This window comes from Ursus americanus, chromosome 16, assembly GCF_024610735.1.
Source record: "Ursus americanus isolate L20-20 chromosome 16, mUrsAme1.1.p, whole genome shotgun sequence".
Taxonomy (NCBI): domain Eukaryota; kingdom Metazoa; phylum Chordata; class Mammalia; order Carnivora; family Ursidae; genus Ursus; species Ursus americanus.
This window is the reverse complement of record NC_142142.1, coordinates 47,851,153-47,874,845: the sequence shown is the minus strand read 5'-3', so window position 1 is coordinate 47,874,845 and position 23,693 is coordinate 47,851,153. Positions and strand designations below refer to the sequence as shown.

Below are 23,693 nucleotides of genomic sequence, written 5' to 3'. Positions count from 1 at the left end.
GAGCAGCTTGGCATTTCTTAAGCTCTTACCTCTGGCCATAGACCATGTTGGCTGTGTCATACATGTTTTCTCATTTAACCTTACAGACTAGGTGCTTTCAATTTATTTTTATTTTAACTGTTTGTCACCTGCGCATAGAGACAGTCTTTATTTCTCCCTTTCCAACCTGGATACCATCTATTTCCTTTTCTTGCCTGGTTCAGTGGCTAGAACGTCAACGTCCAACACTGAGAAGTTGTCCCTGATCCTAGGAGGAGCGCTGTCAGCCTTTTACCACGTGCTGCTGGCCCTCGGTGTTTTGAAGATGTTCTTATCCAGTTGAGGGCGTTGCCTTCTCTTTCTAACTTCCTGAGAATTTTTGCCATGAAATGGGTGTTAAATTTTGTCAAGTGCTTTGTCTGGGTCAACAGATAGAATCATATTCTTTTTCTTCTTTACCTCCATCATATGGCGGGTTACATTAGTTGATTTTCAAACGATTAACCAGCCTCACACACCTGGAATAAATCCGCCGTGGACAGAGTGTATCATTTTTAAGCATCGTTGGATTTGGTTTGCTAATATTTTGTCGAGGATTGAGCATCTATGTTCTGAGTGATTACTGGTCTGCCGTGGGCTGGGAGGGGTTTTTGCTTAATTTTTTTTAATCCCTTTGTCTGCCTTAGGTACCAGGGTAATACCAGCTTCACAAAATGAATTGGGAAGTGTTCCTCTCTCTTCTGTGTTCTGAAAAAGTTGTATACAACTGCTGTTAATTCTTCTCTAAATGTTTGGTGAAACACTCCAAGGAAGCCATCTGGGCCTGGAGATTTCTTTTTCGGGAACCTTTAAATTACAGATTCAATTTCTGAAAGAGTAATAGGACTATTGAGGTTATTTGTTTCATCTTAGTTGGTAGTCAGTGATAAGTACTTTTGATTAATCCCTGTTTTCTAAGTGAGGAAACGAATGCTCATGGAGGTGGCCGGACCTGGTCTTGAGCAGTTAGTAATGGCAGCTGGGCTAGGGTGTCACCGAATGGTCATCTCATTTATGTAACCCACAGAAGAACACGTAGTCGGTATGAGTGTGGGTTCTGGCTTCCCCAGCTAAACATTTATGCAGAAGAAGCAAGTCCTGACGAGTGTGGATTTGACCCTAGAGGGTCAGCATGCCTACATTTTTCCTATACAATTTTTCCTAGTAGCTATTACATTTCCACTCTTTGATCTAGAAATTGCACTGCTTCCTTCTGTCAGGTGCTGTGCTGGGCACGGAGGAAACCAGGCTGCAGAAGGCACAGTCCCTGCCCTGAAATAGCTCACAGTCTAGTGACTAGGAAAATAATAAGTGCAGTTTGGGGGTTACGAAGCCCAGATCATGCCCTCGGGCTCCTAATTGCCTGAACCAATGAAGCTGCCAGCCTGCAGGGAAATTGCCCGGCAGACTTCTGTGAGCCCCAGTATGCCCAGGGGCTGGGAAGTGAAGAACGTTCATTCATGTGTTCAAAAAATACCTGTTGTGCCTACTATGTTCCTGACTTTTTCTAAGCACGGGTTTTAAAAAAATGGGCAAAGTGTCTGCTTTCCTGGGGCCTATATTGTAGTGTGGGACAAACAATAGGCAAACAAGTCCATATATAATATAGTGTCAGTAGTGATAAGTGCTACAGGAAAAAATAAAAAGGGGTAAGGAAATGAAGTGTGTGGGGATAATCGTGGTGGGGAAGCCGTAGGTAGGAGAATGTAATGCTTGTGCTGAGCCCCAGACGTACTCCAGAGAAGGCCCAGTCCCGGGCTCTGAATACCTCCCCGTTGGACCTCAGGCCTGCTTTCGGAGCACTCCCTGGAAAGAGCCCCCTTCCATCTGGCAACACCTGCGGTGGCAGAGTTGGGTAGAGGCCCTGACCCCACCCTCAGCTTGAATGACAGCTGATGAGGCTCAAAGTAGCCCTTCCCCTTAACTCTGCTTTTCCAGCAGCCACTGCTCAGCCTGGCTTTTCCCAGCTGCCCACTTGCAGGATGGCCTGGGTCGTTAAGAAACAGCATCGCCAGCCTCCAGCCCCCAGCTCAGCCCAGCCCAGCGGGGGATTCTGCTCTGGGGCGTCCTAAACAGCAGCTACTGGTCCTTCTTTGGCTATACACATGGTTGGTGTGTGGAGGGCGTCTCAAACCTAGATGTGCACAGGGACGACCCATCGTGCTTGCTGTCATTGTACCTTCCCAGGCCCCACAGCTATAAATTTTTTTTGAAGATTTTTATTTATTTACTTGACAGAGAGAGACAGCCAGCGAGAGAGGGAGCACAAGTAGGGGGAGTGGGAGAGGAAGAAGCAGGCTCATAGCGGAGGAGCCTGATGTGGGGCTCGATCCCAGAACGCCGGGATCACGCCCTGAGCTGAAGGCAGACACTTAACAACTACACCACCCAGGTGCCCCCCGCAGCTATAAATTCTGAGTCAGCAAAACAGGGTGCCTTCCAGGAATGTGCATATTCTTGGCTAGCGCCCAGATAGATGATGACAGTGCCGGGGGTGGGGGTGGGGGGGCACAGGCTATGTTTTGACAAATAGCGCCCTCTGTGCATAGAATTTCCTGTTGACCTCCCTGCAGCCCACGCCCATCTTTTTGAGCCAAGGAGTCCATGAAAGAGGATGGTGTTTTTGACCTTCAGCTCCCCTAAGGGACACACATTTTTCTAAGTTCTTATTTTAATACCATTTGGTTAACATACAGTATAATATTAGTTTCAACTGTACAATATAGGATTCAACACTTCCATACATCACCTGGTGCTCATCACAAGTGCCCTCCAGAATCCCCATCACCTATTTCATCCCTCCCCCACCCCAGTCCCCTTTGGGAACCATCAGTTTGTTCTTTGTAGTTAAGAGTCTGTTTCTTGATTTGCCTTCTGTCCCTTTTTTTCCCCCTTTGTTTGTTTTGTTTCTTAAATTCCACATATGCAGGAAATCATATGGTATTTGTCATTCTCTGACTGATTTCACTTGGCGTAATACTCTCTAGATCCATCCTGTTATTGCAAATGGCAAGCTTTCATTCTTTTTTATGGCTGGATAATATTCCATTGTATATATATCCCACATCTTCTTTATCCATTCGTCAATGGATGGACACTTGGGCTGCTTCCATAAGTTGGCTATTGTAAATAATGCTGCTGTAAACATCAGGGTGCATGTATCCCTCTGAACTAATGTTTTTCTATCCTTTGGGTAAACACTCTGTAGTGTGATAATTGAATCGTAGGGTAGTTCTATTTTTAACTTTTTGAGAAAACTCCATACTGTTTTCCGGAGTGAGTACACCAGTTTGCATTCCCACCAACAGTGCAAGAACGTTCCTTTTTCTCCAGGGACACACATTCTTGATTGGATTTATAAAGTGGATTGCGATAATCCTCTTTATTACCCATTTTTCTTCAACAGATCTGGTGACCGTCCTGCTTCTTTCCTGTCTCACGCAGGCTCTGTGAATACCAGTGAATACTGTGCAAGATGTATCATGGGCAAAGACATAGCTTTGCAGCTCTGGTCCCCAGGTCCCATCTCAATCACCAGCCCAATCTTTGCCTCTTATTAGGTGTCCTTCCCCTGATTGTTACAGGATGAAGAAATGGTTTGGGGAGTGATTATTGGGCTTCTTTTCCAGGGTGGGAGAAAAGTCAGTATCTCTGCTCGAACATTCTTCCAATGCCATCCAAGGTGGTGCTGGCAGGGGAAGGTGGAGTGACCAGGACAGGGGAAATAACATCTCTTGTGTACCTCTTGTGAATCAGACACCGCATGGGCACTTCGCACAGATCCCTCTGACCTGGGGGACTGACCTTGAAGGTGGAGAAACTCCCATGTCACAAATAAAGAAACTGACACTCAAGGAAGATAAGGAACTTGGTCCAAGTTCACTATTAGGACTTCAGGCAGAGCTAAAATTCACGCTCAGGCTTGTCCAACTCCAAAGCCCATGCTCTTGGACCTCCCGCTCTTGGCTTTTGCTCACTTTCCTGGAATCCCTAAGCTCCCAAATCAAAACACTTTACCCAGGTCTGTTACTTTGCTGTCACCTGCTCCCAGTGACCTGCTGGGCTGGGCTTTCTTTAGTCATGGTGTCTTCTCATTTGGACTTGGTTTTGTTCTTTCTCTTCCCGTCTGGGCAAGTGGCTATTAAGAGCTGGTTTTGATTATTTAGAAAGCACCACACAGGGACCCAGTGGGTTGTAATTGGTAAAATGTCTGAACCAAATGCCATATTCCCTGCTGGTGGCTGATTAAGGGATTATTACCATTTTAAAAATAGTCTTTCAGAATTCGGGGTAATTTTTTACCATTTAAAAAAAATTATTGTTTTGATTCTGTTCAGAGACGGTTTTCCATCTTGGAATTCTGTGGAGCTCCCACTGGAGACTGTCTGGGGAGAAATGTTCCCTCGGGTGTCCCGTAAGTGACATTTCTGAACCAGGACCATCTCCCAATTGCTTATTTATGAGCTGGAAGTCAATGGTATTGCTTCTGGGTTCCCCATATTCTCCCTTTTCATTTCCCAGAAGATGTCCTGGATTGCATTAGAATAGTATAATCTCCCTTCTTCGTTTGGGATAAATCAGATTTGAAAGAGACAAGGGGAAAAAGAGAAAAAAGCACAGCATTAGAGGGCCCTTAATTTCCTTCATTTAACTTAGTCCAAAGATCAGAGATTCTGAGTAGCCCCCAGTGACTTCGTGAGGGCTGTAATAGTATGAGCACACCTTTCATCTGAGGATCAGAAATGGCTTCACAGGCTCTAATTAAGCCTTTGGGAGAAGGAAGGCTGAGCTTGGGGCTTGGCATCCCTAGCTAAAGACGCAATCTCACCTTTCCTGTCGGATGACTGTGCATCACAATGGGGGAAGAAAATCAGTCCTCTTCCTCTGTGTGAAGAAGGCAACCCCTCAACGTTTGGCCTTGTTAAACCCAAGGATTAATGAAACTAGATTTGCATGGCACTCTCTTCTGCTTGCCTGTGCTTAGGTAGAATGCTGGCTTTACTAGCATAATGGTAATAGCTCTCCTCCGTGATGCCCCATGCTGAGTGGTGTACAGAGATATTTAAAACTTCTCACCTCGTATCAGCCATACATAAAGGCTACCCTCCTCATCTTGCAGGTAAAGAAACTGAGGCAGAGAGAAAGTAATGTGTCCACATCCACACAGCTAGTAAATTCCAGACTTAACTGAGTCCAGGTTGGGCTATCTTCAAAGTCTGTGGTCTTTCTGCTCTGCAGCTTGGCCCCAGAATGTGTTGGGGGAGACCTGCGAGGCCTCTAGTCTAATCTTCCATCCCAATGCAAGAATATTTTCCATAGTGTCCCTGAGAGAAGCAGCCACCCAGCCTCTCCTTGAGCCTGCCCTGGGCTGGGGAGTTCACTGCCTCCCAATGGACGCATTCCCAGGTCTTCCAGGCAGAGGGTCAAAATCTGCCTCCTAATTCTACCCTCTGAAACAGCTGGAATGGCCCACTTTGTGTTTTTTACAACTCTTCAAATATTTGAGAATAGTTTGATTTCTCTTCATTCATTCACTTCTTCCTGAAATTTAGCATAGCACTGTTTGAGTACCTTCTCTGTGTCCAGGGCTGGGAATGCAAGATACATGAGTCATGGTCCCTTCAAGAGCTCATAATCTTTGGGGAAAGACAAAAATCACAGTCAACAATTACCATAGTGACCCTCTGATATCTTTCCTTCGGCAAACAGCAGCCCATAGCGGTTCCCAATGCAATATGGCCTCCAAATCTCGCACCACTGATGCTTTTGGGTTTGTTAAGGTCTCTTTTAAAGCATGGAGCCCAAATTGAGGACCACACTCCGGATGGGGTGAAATGGGATAGAGCTAAGAGCACTACCTCACAAACACTGAATTTCCCCGCATTAGCTTGCTTCCTGGAATTAGCCTTCGAATCTTTCAGAACTCTGGACCTTGGGGTCAATTAATAGTTCCACTTGCCCCCTCCCCCTCAAAAACACACAGGGTTATTTTCACATGAACTTTTCATAGAAACCATCCCTGAGCCACCCCTTCCTTAGACCACTTATGTACTTAAGTCTGTTCCTATGGAGATGGAGAGATATGCAGATCTGGCCAAGAGTGGGCGAGGAAAAAGCCTTGAGAACTGATGGCCATGTTTCGTTTTCCAAAGCTGATATAAACTCAGCTTTTCAAGGGGCTGGTTCTCTGGAGTGACTTGAGTGTCGCTCTAACGAGGCAGGGGGATGAGCCAGATGGCTTTTGTGAGTCACCCTCGCCAACCAAGAACTCAGGGGTCCCATGTCCTCCAGAAGGTTCAGGGAATCCAGCTCCAACTTCCTGAGCTCCTGCCGGTCCCACCAGTTGCTGCGAGGACAGGCTGCCTCTCTTGAATTTCCTCTCCTGCCACCTTCCTTGACAAGCCCACACCCAGGCATGCCTGCCCCCTTTGCGGGGAAGTCTGGGATCATGCCGTGTGTGTGGTGGCAGAGCTTTTGCTTTCGCAACACCCCCGTGTCGTGTGAAGGCAGCCAGCTACATTTCTTGCCACGGCTCTCTGCGACCGGGGACACCGGAAACATCTTCTGTTGCTTTGATGGCAATCTTAACAGACCCGCTGGTAGGACCCCCTCCTGTCCCCACCCCCAGACCCTTTGCCCCACTTTAAAGGCAAACAAACATAGAACAACAGAAAACCCTAGAAAGACTCTGTCAAATGAGTCTGCACTACCATTGCCTGCAGGTAGCTTTGGGGGAGCAATGAGGAGGGGGTCTCCCCTCCATGGAGAGGCTCTGCCCTGCCCGGCCTCTGTGCCCTTTTGCCCAGCCCCTCCCATCAGGGGCCTCGGTGACAGCACCTGTCCCACCTGTGCTAACGAGAACAGCCATTAAGGCTCAGACAGGTTGCCGGGGGGAGCTGCTCTGAGAGTGTCCTGATTGCTACTGTCTAATACATTTTCAATTTGAGAAAGGAGTTTACCATAAATATGCAGATTCTTTGAAGCTGCCTTTGCGGAGCCGGGCTCGGAGTGCTGGAGCGGGGGTTTGATTGCTGGAAATCAGCAGCCTCGAGTGCCAGCTCCCTGGCTGGGGGACAGAACTGACGCGAGTGGGCCGGCTGGGGAGGCTGCTCGGCGGGCCATTCCCCATGAGCCAGCAAGCCAGCGAGCACTTCGCCTTTGATGAGGAAATTCTGGGCTGGCAGTTCTCCGGGAGAGGATGGGGGCTGCTTTGAAGGTTACTGAGAAGTCACTTGCGTCTTCCCTTTAATTAAGGAGCCGGGAGAAGGGGAATTGGCATGAGGTTTGACATAGCTCATGTCTCCTAGAACGTCATAAATTCATACAGCCGGAGGAGCCACGAAGGGTCATCAGGTCCAGCTCTCCCTCTGGAAGATGTGGATGGCCATGTGTCATCCTGGGGCTTGAGACCCCCCGGTGGCTCCATTTGCTCCCAGAGTGAAATGGAGCTCCCCAGTGAGTGGGAAGGCCCCTCTGAGCCTCCTCTGGTTGCCATGTGGCTCAGACACTCCACCTCTACTGTGGGTTCTCTGACCCTTATCCTTGAGTGCAGACCAGTCCTGCCCTGCTGAGAGTGGGGCTCAGCACAGGCCTGGAGAAGGGGATGCACCAGCGAATGAAGGACTGGTGTGTGTGCAGAGCCGGGTGCTGGGCCATGGGAGGTGCAGGGAGCACGCTGGACGTGCCATTCCAGCTCCAAGGAGCTCACGTCCAGCAGGGACGCCAGAGCCCTGGGGACCTAGGAGTTTGTCATCTTTAAAGCTTCTGTTCCCCAGTTTGTTCTGAGAGTTCCTATGACACGCCTCTCCGTTGACAACTGGAATTTGAAGCTGTGAGGTGAGAGGCCCCTCAAATCACCATACACGTCTTTTCCTTCCCCCAGAGGCTCTTCCGTCCCTCTTCCTGGGAGGGCATCTGGCTTTCCTGGCCAGCCCCAGATGACAGACAGCCAAGGGGCAGAGGAGCTGGCTTCGGAAGGGTGTGACCCGAAGGACCCTCTCTCCTCCTGTCTCCCCAGCCCACAGGCATCTGGTTCTTTCTCCCAAAGCACTGGCACTTCCTGCTTATCAGCTTTGATGGGAAATTCACTGACTGCAGAAGCTTATTCACACATCAGCCGGCAAACAAATTCGAGCTACTTAAATTTTCAAACGGGGGGCTGCTCTTGGGCAGAGGAGTGGGGTTGCAAAGTGCTGCATTTTAAATATATTTCTTGTAATATGCCCCATCACGCATCCTGCCTGAGCCCAGCCTGGGGAAGCTTGCCAGTACGGAGTGACTCTTCTCCGTGCCTCTTCAGCCAGCTCATGCCTGGGAGAGCTGGAAGAGGCTAAGCTGCTAATTTGGTCTCATGAAGCCGCCCGCGTCATCAGCTCTGCTGAGAGGTGGGCACACCACAGACCAGAGGTGTGGGCAGTTGAGGGCAGGCAGGCCAGGCGGCGGGGGGAGCCCAGGGAGGTGAGGGGGAGCCGTGTGCAGGGACCCTAGCATTCTATTCCTATAGGGCTGATGGTCCTGATGATATCTGCTTTATGGACTTTATAAAATTGTTGTGAGAACAAAACGAAAGGCTGTTTGTAGATGTGCTTGGCGGATTCTGGAATACTGTGCAGAATCGAGTCCTGTCCTCTCTCTCCTGGAGACGTCTGTGTATATATTTCTCTGTCTTTGTATGCAGTGTTCCTGGAGTCTTGCTCGTAGCCTGGTTCAGGGCAGAGAGAAGGACAAAGCGGGGCTGAGCCTTGTGCTTACATCACCAAGTCCAGGACCCTGCAGGAATGCCGCGAAGGCCAGCCTGTGCTTGAGGGAACTGAGTTCTGCCATCCAGCCCCTCCCTGCTGCAGGAGGGGCTCCCCATGGCCTTCCCCTCCCCTACTTCTTTCCTTCTCCATCCCTAACCTCTGTGCTTCATCTGCTCCTTAATGCGGCACGTGGCAGTGGCTCTGGGTGGGGCAAGGACAAGACCCAGAAGTCATGGCTCTCTTCCTGGGAGAGTCTACAGAACATCTGGGTCCTACATGACATGGCACTGCTCCGACAGGAGCTGCTGACACCCCCAAACCAGAAACTCCCCATCTGCCCAGAGCACAAGGAGGCCCAGCCACACGCTACCTCCTCATGAGCCCGCATCCTGGCAGGGGCAGTGATGGGCCATTCTTAGCCCTTCCCTGGGAGCTCAGCCTCTTGAAAGACAGGGAGCAACCAACCTCCTTCAGGCCCAGACACTTCATTAGAACCATTAGCTCAATTGGCATCTGCCGCTCAGAGCTCAAAGTTGTGTGTTATTAGTACAACTTCTTTCCCAAGACACTTCTCCACCTGGCGAGTTTAACAGATGAAGCCGGGCGCTCTCCATGCCCTGGCTGTGGCGTGTTCGTTGGCAGTAATTTCCTTGGAAGATGAAAAATCTCAAGCTTGCCTGAGCTCTCTGATAAATTCGCTCCTCAGCAGCTAATTTGAAATCCCTTCTACCTTCTGGGAGGTCGGGGAGGGACGTGCAGCTGGGGTTTCCTATTTACAAGCTCTGCCGTGCACTTGGCCCGTGCCAGCGCGAGCCAGACCAACTTTGGTCATGCCCCCGCAGAGGTTCGGAAGCGAGTCTGTGAGACTGTTGACCACACCAGTGGAAAGGAGGGAGTGATGTAGGTAAAGGAAATTATTCAACTCCTGAAGTACTTTGGTCCAAGAAGAGAAACAAAAACCTAAGAAGGGAACATAGTCTGGGCACCCTCGCTGCCCAGTGTTGGGAGATTGCCCTTCGGAAGCCCCGAGCTAGTGGGAGAGACTGAAGTCCCCCGAGCGTGTCTCTGGGGGGTGGAGTTTTTCATCAGAGCTGCCTGCAGGTGCTGAGCTCCGCTCCTGCCCTGGACAGTATTTATCTGTCGCTAGAGTCCCTGAAAATAGCCGCTGTGGGTGTGTTTTCTCTGGCAGCAGGAACGGTGAGGGCCGGGCCACACGCCACTTCATATCCCAGAGGTCGGGGATTCAGGATGGAGGTCTGGAACCATCCTGGCAAGAGCCAGACCCTCGAGGGCACAGAGAGTGTTGCTGACTCCTCATTATTGGTGGATTCTGTTTTTGCAAACCCGTCCACCCCCTAAAATCTACCTGTGCCCCAGAAACAGTGCTCGTGGCGCTTCTCCGGACAGGGAGAGAAGAGGGAGCAAGCTGAGTCAGCGGACAGGCAGTGTCTGTCTGTCTATCTGCTTTCAGCCCTTGTACCATAAACACGTGTCCTGTTTGCGCCCTGCTTGCTGCCATGCCTTTCACGCCGGTGTGTGTGTTCCTGGGGGCTTTGCTGTTGAAGATGCCCCCCCCAGCTGAGTGCTGAGTTTCTATCAGGTGGACATAAGCACCAGAAAGCCGTGACGTGCCTCCCGGACAAAAGGCAGGTGCTGCGCAAGCGTATTCGGGCGTGAATCACGTACCGTCTGTCGTTCAATGTGAAGGAGTCGACCGTCTGTATTACGTACAGTGTCAGGAAGCAGAAACGCACATCAAACGAGCTTGTGTGGTGACTGGTGGAGGAAAATGTTTTAACAGAGGCTCCTAGGAACGTAACCCAGCATCTCCCCTCGGAGCAGTGGCTCGGCGTCCTCTAATTCGGTATTTGTGGCAACTTTGTTGAGCGTAATCACTGCAAATAATGAGAATCTACTGTAATGAGATTGAGCCAGGAGAGAAGACCAGGGGATGAGTGCACTTGAGAGTTGCTGGACTTGTCCTATGGTGGCCTTTTCTCTCTGCATTCACTGCCCCATACTCCTACTCTCTTGTTTTCTTGTAACGTCTGAGGGCCTCCTCTGTTCCTTGGAGCCCTGGCCTTACTCCTGGTTCCCTTGATAGGGAAGCAGAATCTAGATCCTACAATCCTGGGGCCAAAAGGAATAATAAAGGTCCTCTAGACCAGAGCTCTAATCAGATGTTTGGATTCTTACAAATGTGTTCTCATGAAGTAAAGTCTGTACTTGAATGCCTCCCGTGTCAGGGAACTCACTACCAAGAGGAAGTAGAAAGCTCTCATTGTTAGAAAGATTTGCTGTCTCTTGGGCAGAATTCTTTCTTCCTGAACCCTCTTCCTTTTGTCCTTATTTCTGTTTCCTGGGTCCACACATCTATTCTATCCTTCCCATTGTCTGCATTTCCTTTTCCCTTCTATAGTATGATTTCAGTCTCCTCACCTTCCTGGTCAGTATCCTTGGAATACACTCATTAATCTATGCTTCACTTAAAGAGCCGTTCCTGGAACAGCTTGCAGTATTTCAGATATGGTCTGAGTCGAAGAGTGCCATCCTCCCTCCCATCAAAGCAGCCATCCCTTTGTCAACGGTGTCCACAGTGGAGAAGTGCTAACACTGACAATTTATTTTCATGTTAACCAAATGCAGTGTCTGAGCTCCAAGACCAGGCTCTACTGGAGGAATGCCAGGCATCAGCCACAGGGCACAGGGAGAGCTGCTTCATGGCAGGAGGGAGCGGGTCCTTCCTCACACCCCCTTCTTGGTGGCCACCTTCACGGTGCTTCACCTTCGTGCCTGTGCAGCTGAGCTTCCAGTCACCTGTCCAAGGCTCTGTGCTGTCCCTCTTGGGCCTGTCCCTTCCTGGCTTCGCCCCCAAGACACTTGGAAAAACGATACCACGTTATAAATATACCTGATGTTTTTAGGAATTGAGGTTAGAGCTGGATAGGACTAGACCATATCCTTCCTTTATAGGTGAGATAACCAAAGACTAAAGCAGAAGTGGCTTGCCCGAAGGCATTTCCTAATGTAATCAGGCCGGTATTTATCGAGCACCCATTATACGTTATAGGCCAGGCACTGTCCTGGGAGCTGGTGCTACATAGGGGAATTTATTAATGCAATCAGCAGCTGTTTATGAAGCACCGATTCCCTGCTAGGCATTAGGGATATTAGGGAGCAAGACAGAGCCTCGTCATTCATGGAGCGTACTGTCTAGTGGGGAAGACAGGCTTGAAACAATAATTGAAATAATTATATGATTACAAGTGTGATGCGTGCTGCAAAGGAGAAGCGTGGGGCCCTCTGCGTGAGTCCCTGCAGTGGGGACTTGACTGAGAGGGGGTGGGCATCCCCCAAATAACAGGGAGCATGACGCACTGGAACAAGGGCCTCCCAGAGCTCGTGGTCCGGTGTAGGACTCTGAGACCAGAGCCAGTTGATGGCAGAGCCAAGCTGGGAAGCTGGAATTCCTGAAGATTTACTTTTGCTGCTGTTTCTTTCCTCTGGCTTTATTTAAATATCCTGTTCTGGGACACCCGGGTGGCACAGTCAGTAAGCATCTGACTCTTGGTTTTGGCTCAGGTCACGATCTCAGGGTCCTGGGATCGAGCCCCTCATTTGGTGCCGTCCTCAGCACAGAGTCGGCTTGAGATTCTCTCTCCCTCTTCTTCTGACCCTCCCACTCATGCGCATGCGCACTTTCTCTCTCTCAAATAAATAACTTCTAAGTACGGAAGTCAGAATCAAAGACAGGGAAAAGCAAAGGCTGACTTCAGGGATGTGGACTCTCAGACAGGAACCTTGTAGCAAATACCGATGGATGAGGAATAACAATTCAGATGTTTACTAAATGTTTAACTACACATCCATAACCCAGGAGAATTAAAATCTCAGGGACGGTGTAGTCCAGTGCACCTGCCTGGGTTTGAATCCGCACTAACCTACCCTTCCCGAGCCTCAGTTTTCAAGTCTGTAAAATGGGGATGGGAGCAGTGCCTCCCTAGTAGTGTGGTAGGGAAGAATAAATAAGGTGACGAACGTAAAGCATTGAGTCCAGTATCTGGCCTGCGGTGAGTGTTCAAAAGTATTAGCTTGTCTAATTTTCTTAGGGTTAGTCCTTGAGTCGTACATGATGAGGACTAGGAGTTTGTGGCCAGAAATGTGTTTATCGAGCATCAGCTTTGTTCTAGGAGCTCTGCTAGGGGCTGATTGTAGTGAATAGGGAAGGTCTCCACATCCCTTGCACCAGGCATTTTCATACTTTGGGACATGACTTGCACATGGGTTGCAACCCAGGACACACACAGACACCTGCCCGTACGTAATGGAAACCAGAGCTTAGGAAACATGGTGGCCCCTGCCATGGGCAGTCCTCTCTGATCTAGTCTGGATTTAGATTTCATTTTTAAGGTGCAGGTCTTTACCCACTAAATTGATTTCAGAACCCACTAATGGGGAGCAGCCACGCTCGAACAAAACACTGCCTTAGACCAACTGAGTTGTGGCTTAATAACACAGGTGGGTGTTCCTTTGATGCGAAGCCTTCCAAGTTTTCTCAGGGTTTGTCTCTGATCTCTTGCCTTTGGTATTTGCCGTTGTGGTCATTTGATCCTGAATTTTCACAGTATTCTGCATGGAAGCATATATTTTGTGTTAAAAGAATATTTTGGCTCAGAGAATGAGGTCTTTGGCCAACATCAGCAATGCCCTTTGTTCCCCAAATCACCCCCTCAGGCACTCAACTGGGTCCTTACTCGTGACCCAGTCTCCCACGTAAACTAAACTTTCATGATTGAGATATCGGATTTAAAGTCAATAAACGTTTAATTCCTTCATGCCAGGGGTGTTTACCGTAGGGGTTTCCATTATAAGCCTTTGAACTGACCTTCAATCAAGCCAGGTACAACCCTGTACTATAGAGACTCTGAAACTAACTCAATCTCGTTATTCCCGGAGTCTCACACCTGACTGTCGTTTGTCCTGCCTGTAGGTCAAAATCAGTTCTGCGCACTCAAGGAGACGCTCATGTATTATTGTATGCCTCCTTCCTCGTGAGAATTTCAACGTCGAACCCTGAACCCGAGGTCAAGAAAATGAGTCCTTGGTTATGGTTTATCCAACTTGGGATGGTCCCAGAGAATAAGGATCTGGAATTAAAAGGAGCTTGCATTTGGATAGGCCTTTCAACTTGGGTCACATCTGGGATTGCCTCAGATCATCCCAGTCAGTGGAGAAGGGAAGGAAGACTTACTCCTACCTTACAGGTAGCAAGGTTGACTTCCCAAGCCACGTGGCAAGGGCAGGATAGAACTTGAAGTCAAATCTCCTGACGTTTGGTCAACCGCATTGCCACCAGACAGACAGTAGTACTATTATCGTCCATTCCCATGGCTTCTTTTGGCTCATCAAAAGCCATCATGAACATTATCTCAGTGGATGATAACAGCAATGCTGTGCTATGGGCAAGTGGGTTCATTTATTTCCATCTTACAGATGAGAAAGATTTAGGGAGGTTACGTGACTTGCCCAAGATCACACAGCTTATGCATGGCAGAGTAGGAAAGAAAATGTGGGTCTTCTGGTGCACCCCCAACCCTGTCCCCCTTGTGTCAAGCACCCTCCCTGCACCTTGGCCTCAATTTTGTGGCGCCTTGTAGGAGACTGTTTTCAGGGCTGTATTGTCCGAAGAACAAGTTTACAGTGATCAGAGACAGGTATGTGGAAAGGTCCAGGTCCTAAGGTCAAGATAGACCACAGCTGCCCCAACTGGACCAGACAGTATAGTAATCAATAGAAGACGGCTTCAAATCCCAGTTTAACCTTCTATTCGCTAGAATCCACAGCAAATTGCCTGGCATATCTGAGTCTCAATTTCTTTTATTCTTTCATTAATCCGTTCAGTCATTCAATAATAAGTGGTACAAAGGGCCTGTATTAAGCATTATTACTGTTGTCTGAAGTGTCTACATCTCTCAGGTGGGAAAAATAACAGGGTTGTTATGAAGAATCAGGGAAATTTATGTAAGCAAGCAGGTGGCTGAGTGCCCAGCCTGCAAAGGTGATCGATAAGTGTTTGCAAACTCTGGCTCTGGAGCAGAAGGGCTTGCCTGGCCCTGGAGTGATGTCAGCTTCTCTAGAAGCTAGATCCCGGCAATGCTGAGTGCAAAGAACAGTCATCCCAGTGGCATCTTGTAGGAGACGTACATAAAATATTAAATGTTACAGAGTGCATACCCACAGATGCAGGCAAGGATGGGAGGAAATCCCTCGCGGCTTTAAAAATGAATCCCTTTTTACCTACTTGGGAGAGAACAAATGGGCAAAATGACAGCCCTGAGTGACTCCAGGAGGGAGGGAGAGGGCTGTGGGAGAGGGGCACGCATGGCTGCTCTGGACAGGACCGACTTCCTCAGGTGACAGCAGAGGGCTCTCCCTTGGTGGCATAGCAAGAAAGGCCGTGAGGAGTGGTCTCGTTGCTGAGTCTATAATTAAAGCCTGAGACAAGTGTTCGGAAAGGGAAGAGAGATGGTTTGGGGAGAAGTTTGACTTTGGGAGAAAAAGGGGAGAAAGGCCTCCTGGAGTTGGTGACTTTTGAACTGCGGCCTGAAGGATTCACAGGTGCGACCTAGATCAGGGTTTGGAAAACTTCTCTGAAGGTCCAGATGGTAAATAGTTAGACTTTGCAATTCTACCCTCGCAGATGAATGCAGTCACCGATAGGACATAAATGAATGGGTGTAGTTGTGTGCTAATAAAACTTTATTTCCTGAAACAGGCAACGAGCCAGGGTTCGCCTGTCGTCCGTGGTTTGACAACCCCTGAATGGCTGCATGAAGCCTGGGAGTCAGGGTGGGTATGCAGCACAGAACGTTCCAGAGGGGAGAATGGCATGCACACAGACCCTGGCAAGAAGGCGTTCGTTGCACTTGAACATGTCAGTGTGACTGGCACACAGATAAAGCTGGAGAAGATTGTGTGAGATGAGCGTGGGCAGTGGGCAGAGGCTGACCTTACAGGGGCTGGTAGGCTGTGGGAAGGAGCTCTGTCCTTAAACCAAAATGGGAAGAATGAAGGGTTTTAAGCAGGGGCTAGTGGGATCATATTTGAGATTATGTCGAAATGACTGCCCGCTGCTGGGTGGAAAACAGAACAAAGGGCCAGAGTGTCACCTCGTCCAGGGGAAGCTCCGTGGAACTACGACGAGAGTGGAGACCAGGGAAGGGGGAGACTAGGGGAAGTTTGCTGACTTGCTCAGGGCCGCTGGGCCCCGTGGCCACAGTGTAGATGCTAATGGGGGCCTCCAGACCCCATGTAACACGCTACCTGCTCTTTTGGGAAGCAGCAGGGGACCCTTAGGGTCATGGTCCTGGACAAGCATTTCCCAAGGCGTATTGCTGAGGGAGTGACCAGCTTGCTTACATTGACCCAGGGTCACGCACAGACTAAATGCAGGTCTCGAACACTCCTTCAGTTGTCCAGAGGTGGCCTTTGCAAAGAACTGTGGGTAGTCTGTGTCGATGCCACAGAATCCATTCACTGGAGTCCCGACATCCCATCCAGGCTTATCTGTGCTCTCCTTATGGCAGTTCTTTCGAGCTTGGTCCCTTGGTGGCTTGCCCAGGGGTTAAACACAGTTATCCTGACAGCAGTGCCGAGTGACAATTCACAAGGACAAGAGATGCTCTGAAAAGTAGACAAATTAACTTATCAAGGCACAGAAATGAAGGCAAGGCCATCCACATTTCAGTAACGCCTAACAGCATTATATCACAACACAGGGTAACAACCGCCTTCGTAACGATGGCACTGAAGTAAGGTCAAGACTCCCCCTCTATTTAAGAGAACAGTGGGACGTGTAACTCTCCTTGAAAGACTTTTTGGAAACAATGCTTTCAAATAAATAATTAAAATCTCCAAAATTTTAGTGCTTAAGGAGCAAGATTATTATTAATTCATATGGACACAAATTAACATAATTCCTGCGTCCTTTAGGAGCGTTGGATGAAGGATTCTTTCTGCACACACACAAACACGCTCCATGTCATTGATTTACAGAAATGTTCACATTTGACGAAACACTCCGATCATGAGACGTTTCTCCCAGGAGTGTCAGAATTAGTTGTGAGGAGAGGTACACGTTCACTTTGAATATTACGATCTCCGTGAAGCAGCACATTGGCCTTGTCTTGATTCCTGTTTTTTTCCCACTTACCAGCTCTGTGACTTGGGTGGGTCACGCGCTTATGTGGACTTCCCTTTCCTTCCTACGAAAGTGAAGCAGCAGTGAGATTTGTATGCAAACACTTGGAGCACCCAGCGTGGAGTCCATGTGCGCCGGGGGGGGGGGGGGGGCGGGCGGGGGGGGGCGCCGGCCACGTGCTGGAGCCAGCTTGCCCCAGCCAGTGACGGCCAGTATACACATCTCTCCCCAGCTCTGTTCGGTGACATCACGTTGGTAACTAAGGTCAACCTCAGCGGGGGTCTTTACACCATGGCAATTGGCAAACGCTACAAATCAGAGACTTTTCTCCCCATAGAGCTGGTTTTTCAACATTTCCTGGCTCGCCACCTAATCGCTATTAGCCTCTCTACCTTCCCTCTTCCCTGGGGTTGTGTTTGTCATTTGAGTTGATCTTTCTGCTCTGCTCTAGTCTATTCTGCGTCAGAATCAGCGGGACGGCTTGCTGCACACACATCACTGGGCCCTACTCCGAGAATTTCTGATGTAGTCAGTCTGGAGTGGGGGCTAAGAATCTGTACTTCTGACCCTAGTACTGCTGGTCCTGGAACCCGACTTTGAGACTCTTGGTCTCATCTTTCTAATAAACTAATGTCTAGGCTGCAAAGCCCTCGGTCGGGTACGGAAGAGATCCCTCTTTCTGTCTCAGACCATGGCATTAAAAATTAAATTAATGCATGCTTGCATAGTGCTTGCATATATCCCATCTCCTTTAGTCTTGTTAAGTAGTCCGTGATGTCATAATCATGATTTTTGCCCCCAGTTTATGGATGGAGGAAACTGAGGCTCAGAGGGATTGAGTAACTTACCCAAGGTCACACAGCTCATCAGCAGAGAAGCCACGTTAAACTGGGGTCCTCCCACTCTGGGGCCACTGCGTCATGGTGCAGATGGTGCAGAGCTCAAGGGCGGGGAGAGGCTGGAATCCAGCATGCCCCGCTGTGCACCTGCACGGCCGCATCAGCCCCGGCGGAGGGTGCCTTTTTCACACCTGCATTAAGGGGTCGTCGAGGGTATCACATTGTCCTCCAAGTCCACGGACATGGTGCAAAGGCCAAGCAAGCGGGAGAGACAGAAAGTACAGAGAGGGGGCCATGGGAAGACTTCATCTGAACGTGATCAGGCCGGCACATGGCATGGTGAAGAGGCTGACAAAACAGCTGTTTCTGCAGGCGGTTTGGGGGGCAGGTGTCAGCAGGGTGGAGCAAGGGAATCTGGCTGGAGGCAGAGCCACAGATTGTCAGCGATGAGAGCCGTGTCTCCTGCCCACCCCTGGCATGTGTGTGGCGTGGAAGGTGCCCAGTGGGTGGGGCAATTAGCCTGTATCCCAGGGCGCCTGGTGCTTCTCTCGTTTTCCCTCCCACCGCCTTTCTGCAATTAGATTGCGCTGGGTGATGGCTGCCAGGCCGCTTTGTTACATCTGATGAGTTTATTAATTTCTTGGGGGCTAATGGGAGGGTGGGTGGGAGATTCATTTCCTGACTAGAGCTTAGGGGCTAATTAGTCTCTTTGCTGTGTCCCCAGAGGTTGGGGGGGGGCGCATTGCTCAGGCTGTCAGATCTGGCTCCGCGTAAATCATGTCTATCCCTGGCTTTTGTGGGAACCTATCTGATAGCTTGGGTAAGATCGGGGAGTCTGGGGCTGGGACAGGTGGTTAGTGAAGATGGGGTCCCCTGAGAACAGCAGAGGTGGGAAAGTAGGGGTGGGGGGAGCTGAGGTCTTGCTGGCCCGTTCGGGGTAAAGTACACATTTAGGTGACAGATAGGACTCTAAGAAGTTCAGTCCTTGTCTTACACATCTAGAGGCTGACATCCAGCCCGGTGTTCTTTATGTCCTTCTGTCTAAATCTGGCCCTTCCCACCCTACGAGACCACTAGGAGCCAATTCTAGACATTTTGAAGACAGGAAATGAGCCTCCAAGAGAAGTGTCGTCTCGCTTGATGTTGGAAGTGGAATGTGAAAGCCCAGGAGAGAAAAGCTCTGTTCAGGATTCTTGCTGGATGGCTGAGGCTCCTTTCTTTGGTTCGCCAGGCCTGCTTTCATGGAGCCCATGTTGGCGTTCCCACCCAAGAAACAGCAGCAGAGACAGGAAAGTCTCATTTTGGGAGTCAGACAGTTCCAAGTTCAAGCCCGTGCACTACTGCTAGGTGGGTGACCTTAGGCAAGCCACTAAATCTCTCTGAGCCTTGGTTTCCTCATAAGTCAAAATGTCAGCACTCTCTACAAAGTTGGGGGGAGAGTTCAAAGAGTTGATAGAACACGTCTAACATAGCAGGTGTCTCCTCACCATTGTTCCCCTTCTGCTCCGTGCTTGAAAATCATCCTCCCTACCCGTTTGCCCTGCTCCAGCAATGACCTGATGTGGCTGGTCCCTTCCAGAGGCGGTAGGGGCTCCAGAGAGCTGGAGGGGGCTCACTTGCCTTCTGTCCACACTCCACCAGCAGCAGCAATTTCCTGCTATCAAATGCTGGCTTCCCCTGCTTCCGAGTACCAGCCCTCCAGCGAGACGCTGGGACATGAGCATAAACCGGCCAGCCCCACACAAGCTAGTGGGCAAGACAGGCAAACGAAAATGTGCAGTGGGACGTTGGGAGAGCCGGGAAGGATGGCCGTGAAGGCTTGCTTGGGAAGATGCGCCTGGGGCTGGAGCTCAGGCCTCTCAGCCGATGGGTGAGGTGACCCTAGGACAAGGTGGAGGGACTCTTAATCTCAGTGTCAGTTTGTTTATCTGTCAAATGGGGCCTCCCATGTGGATACGCACGAGACTCTGCTTGTCAACTAGAAGTGAACGAGCACGTGCCCAGGACCCTTCTGCCCTTGCAGAGGTGGGGAAAGCTGCCCCCCCCCAAGTGGCATCCTCATAGAGGCCTGGAGGGGAGTTTGGGGTCCTCTCCCCTTTGGCAGATAAAAAGCTCACAGGAGGCCATCTGTTCTAGCTTGGCCCTCCTTTCTTCAAGCTGCAGACCATGATGGCAGAGAGAGGGTTACTGCTCCCCAAGACCCGCCACCCTCTGGCCCTGATGAGTGGGGACGGGGGCCAGGGGTGAGATATGTCTTCATTGTTGTTTGGTTTTCTACAAAAGGAACCTGGAGCCCAGCTCTGTTGAATAGAGCCACATGGCCTCCGCAGAACTTGTGCGGGTTTTCCAGGGAAGCTGCTGCTGGTGCCTGGGGGGGCCTGGCAGAGGTGGGTGTGTGCATTTCATTGGGTTTCCAGCCAGCTGTCAGCCCTGTCTCCTGGCTGTCCACCTCCACTACTCAGCGACAGAAACGATTTGCCAGGGGCTCTGGCTAGGAGAAATATATTGGTATCACACACACACACACACACACACACACACACACACACACACACACACGTATTTATAAAAGGGGCTCCACTGAGAAAACAAACCATCGAAAAATCCAGTGGTGTTGAGTTTGGGTGTAGGCGACTTTCTAGAATGGGGAACTGAGTCAATTATGCATTTTTCCCCCTTGAAGTGAAGGCAATGGGGAAGAGGAAGGAAAATAGTTCGGGTTAAATACATTCTCACAAGGACCCAATGACGTTTCTGTGATTCTTTCCTATTTTATAGATGAGGAGACATGCTCAGAGAGGGTCAGTAAATTTTCGGAGGTTATGCGTTTGAGATCCATGCTCCTGTGCCTGGCAAATAATCTAGCATCAGACTAGATCCGTCCAGGATCTCGGTTGGCTCTGAGATGAAGGCAAGGCCAACATTACCACCCCCACCGATAGATGGGGAAATCACGATTCGGGGAGTTTTAAGTAACTTGCCTAGGTTCTCACGGCTTTTAAGTCAATCAACCAGGACGAGAACCCAAGCCTTTCCTCCTCCGGTTCATTCACCCATTGAACCACTCAGCAACATTCACTGAAGGCCGACTATATGCCAGTTCTCTCCACTATACCGTTCTGATTCTTATTTAGGTAATCAGAATTATTGATTCTGAATTACTGATAGGCTGAAACAAAAGAGCTTTTTGCTGCCTCAAGATAACAGATTCCACGTGTTCCACTTCCTTCTGTGTGAGCGAACATTTCCGAACCATATTCCATTCCTGATTTGTTTCTCTGCTTTCCTCTTCCACCTCTTCTGGGTCTTTCCCCCTGTCTCTCCTTCCTTTCTCGGGCCCCCCACCTTCCCTGACCCCCTCAACCCTATGGAACAGTAACCCAGCCTTCGTCCAGCCCCTCTCCATACTCTATATCCCTGCTTCCTTCTATGGCTTCTGTGTGGCCCAGCCGGAGGCAGGGGACTGGCCTTTTGGCTCCTTCCAACCCTGGAGGCCTGCACACGACCTCAGGAGCCCTGCTCCCCAGCCGCCTCCTAACCCCATGTCTTCCCAGCCCTCTCTCCTGTATCTCCTCAGATCGGCCAGTGGCACGTGGCAGACGGGCTCAGCATGGACAGCCGCCTCTACGCCTCCAACATCTCCGACAGTCTCTTCAACACCACCCTGGTTGTCACAACCATCCTGGTAAGCGGGGTGGTCCCGGGGCTCCCAGCTGCAGCTCCCTGGGGTGCCGCCTCCAGCTCCAAGGCACGCCCGGGCTTCCCAGTGAACGCAAGATGAGAGCTCTAATCACAGCACCGAGGCCAATTTATGACAGTGTAATTAAACACAAGTTGCTGTTTCATATGGAAATGATATTTGATGAGTTCCAGAGCAGCTGGGGAAGAGGGGTGGCGTGGAGAGACATCACAGTTTGTGGGTGCCTCTTCCAGGGGCCCCGGGACAGCCAGGGCGGCTGTGCCTGGCCCAGGGAAGGGGGCCTTCTGCAACAGGGCTGGGGGGAGAAGCCCAACAGGGGGCTGGATCCAGTCCACCACGGTGGCCCCTACTCTTTCACGACAGCCTTCCTTGCTTGGTGCCTACTGTGTATAAAATGGGCCCTTGCAGTAGATACCCCTATAAAATGTGTGCCACCCCCAATAGGTATCCATATAAAATGTGCACGCCCTCCAATAGATATCTGTATAAAATGTGCACACCCCCAATAGATACCTGTATAAAATGTGCATGCCCCCCAATAGATACCCCTATAAAATGTGTGCCACCCCCAATAGATATCTGTATAAAATGTGCACGCCCCCCAATAGATATCTGTATAAAATGTGCACGCCCCCCCAGTAGATACCTGAATTTCAGTGGGTTTTTATGGCCTGTGTCTTCATTTCCAGAGGGTCAAAAGAAAGTTCTCCATCTATAGAGCAAGGGACCATCTGCCTTTTTTATTTGATTCAATTCTCGTCAACAGTTACCAAACCCTTCTCCCCATGGGTCAGGCACTGTGCTCATTCCTGGAGACACTAAGATGAGTAAGACTTGGTCTCTAACCTCAAAGAGGTTATAATTTAGTAGATGGCACGGATCAAGTGCATTCATGGCCAAGGTCATTGTCGTCTTCCATTGTGAAGACCTCATGTTTTAAAAGATTTGTCAGTTAACCCAGCTACATATATTAAGCAATAATTAGTTTGTTCCTCTCCCCTCCCTTTCCCCCTTTTAACGAATCAAAAGCATATTTCCCTGCCTGGCACAGTGTCTTATCAGCAGGAGATAACCACTGTTGCCACGCTGATATAATTCCAGCCCAAAGCAGAGACCTGAGGTACTAGTTAGTCTGCTCAGCCTTATCACTGCTAAATGCGCAAGGTCTGCAAATGTGTCTGTTTCTTTAGGCTTTTTGAGATAATGAAAGAGCTCGGGGACCTCCATCCCTACCTTCATGACTCCTGGGGCACAGGAACATTAGACTGGAAGTCTTGACCTACTGTGGGCACAGGAACATTAGACTGGAAGTCTTGACCTACTGTGGGCACAGGAACATTAGACTGGAAGTCTTGACCTACTGTGGGCACAGGAACATTAGACTGGAAGTCTTGACCTACCGTGGGCACGGGAACATTAGACTGGAAGTCTTGACCTACCGTGGGCACGGGAACATTAGACTGGAAGTCTTGACCTACCGTGGGCAGAGGAACATTAGACTGGAAGTCTTGACCTACGGTGGGCACAGGAACATTAGACTGGAAGTCTTGACCTACTGTGGGCACAGGAACATTAGACTGGAAGTCTTGACCTACCGTGGGCACAGGAACATTAGACTGGAAGTCTTGACCTACCGTGGGCACAGGAACATTAGACTGGAAGTCTTGACCTACTGTGGGCACAGGAACATTAGACTGGAAGTCTTGACCTACTGTGGGCAGAGTGCAATAAAAGCCAGGAAAGAGGAGCACACCTATCACTCTGGGGGTTGCAGGAGGGAGAGGTTCCACCCCATCAGGAAGGTCAGCAAAGCCCCCCAGAGAAAAAGGGACACTTGAGACGGGCTCTAGAAGACAGGGAGAGATGGGGGTGGGAGGGAGATGAACGAAGGACAGCATTATGGGGTGTTTAGGAAGTGCCGAGAAAGGCAGCTTCTCCAGGAAATAGGCCTTGGACGAGAGGGGAAAGGAGGAGGCCAGCAAAGTGGGCTGGGCCCATAATGCTTCAGGACTGGGATGCCACACCGTTGAGTTTTCCCTTCATGGTAGGAGATGGAGTCACTGAACATTTTCATGCATTTATTCAGTGAATAGTTGGGGGGCACTACTATATGCTGGGCACTGCTGTAGGTGCCCAGGAACGGACGGAGCTGGAGGAGGGGAGTCAGGGTGCTGGGAGTGCCGGTATCTGTGTGG

The 23,693-nt window shown here is 49.9% G+C and overlaps 1 protein-coding gene across 2 annotated transcripts in view; it reads left to right on the top strand.

Moving 5' to 3' along the window:
- Nucleotides 1-23,693, top strand: part of GRIK4 (glutamate ionotropic receptor kainate type subunit 4) — a 418,395-nt gene that overhangs the window by 316,262 nt on the left and 78,440 nt on the right. For both annotated transcript variants that reach the window (XM_045797991.2, XM_087868360.1), the window contains one exon: nt 21,376-21,483. In XM_045797991.2, coding sequence (XP_045653947.2) covers nt 21,376-21,483 — 108 coding nt within the window. The remainder of the gene's footprint in view (nt 1-21,375; nt 21,484-23,693) is intronic.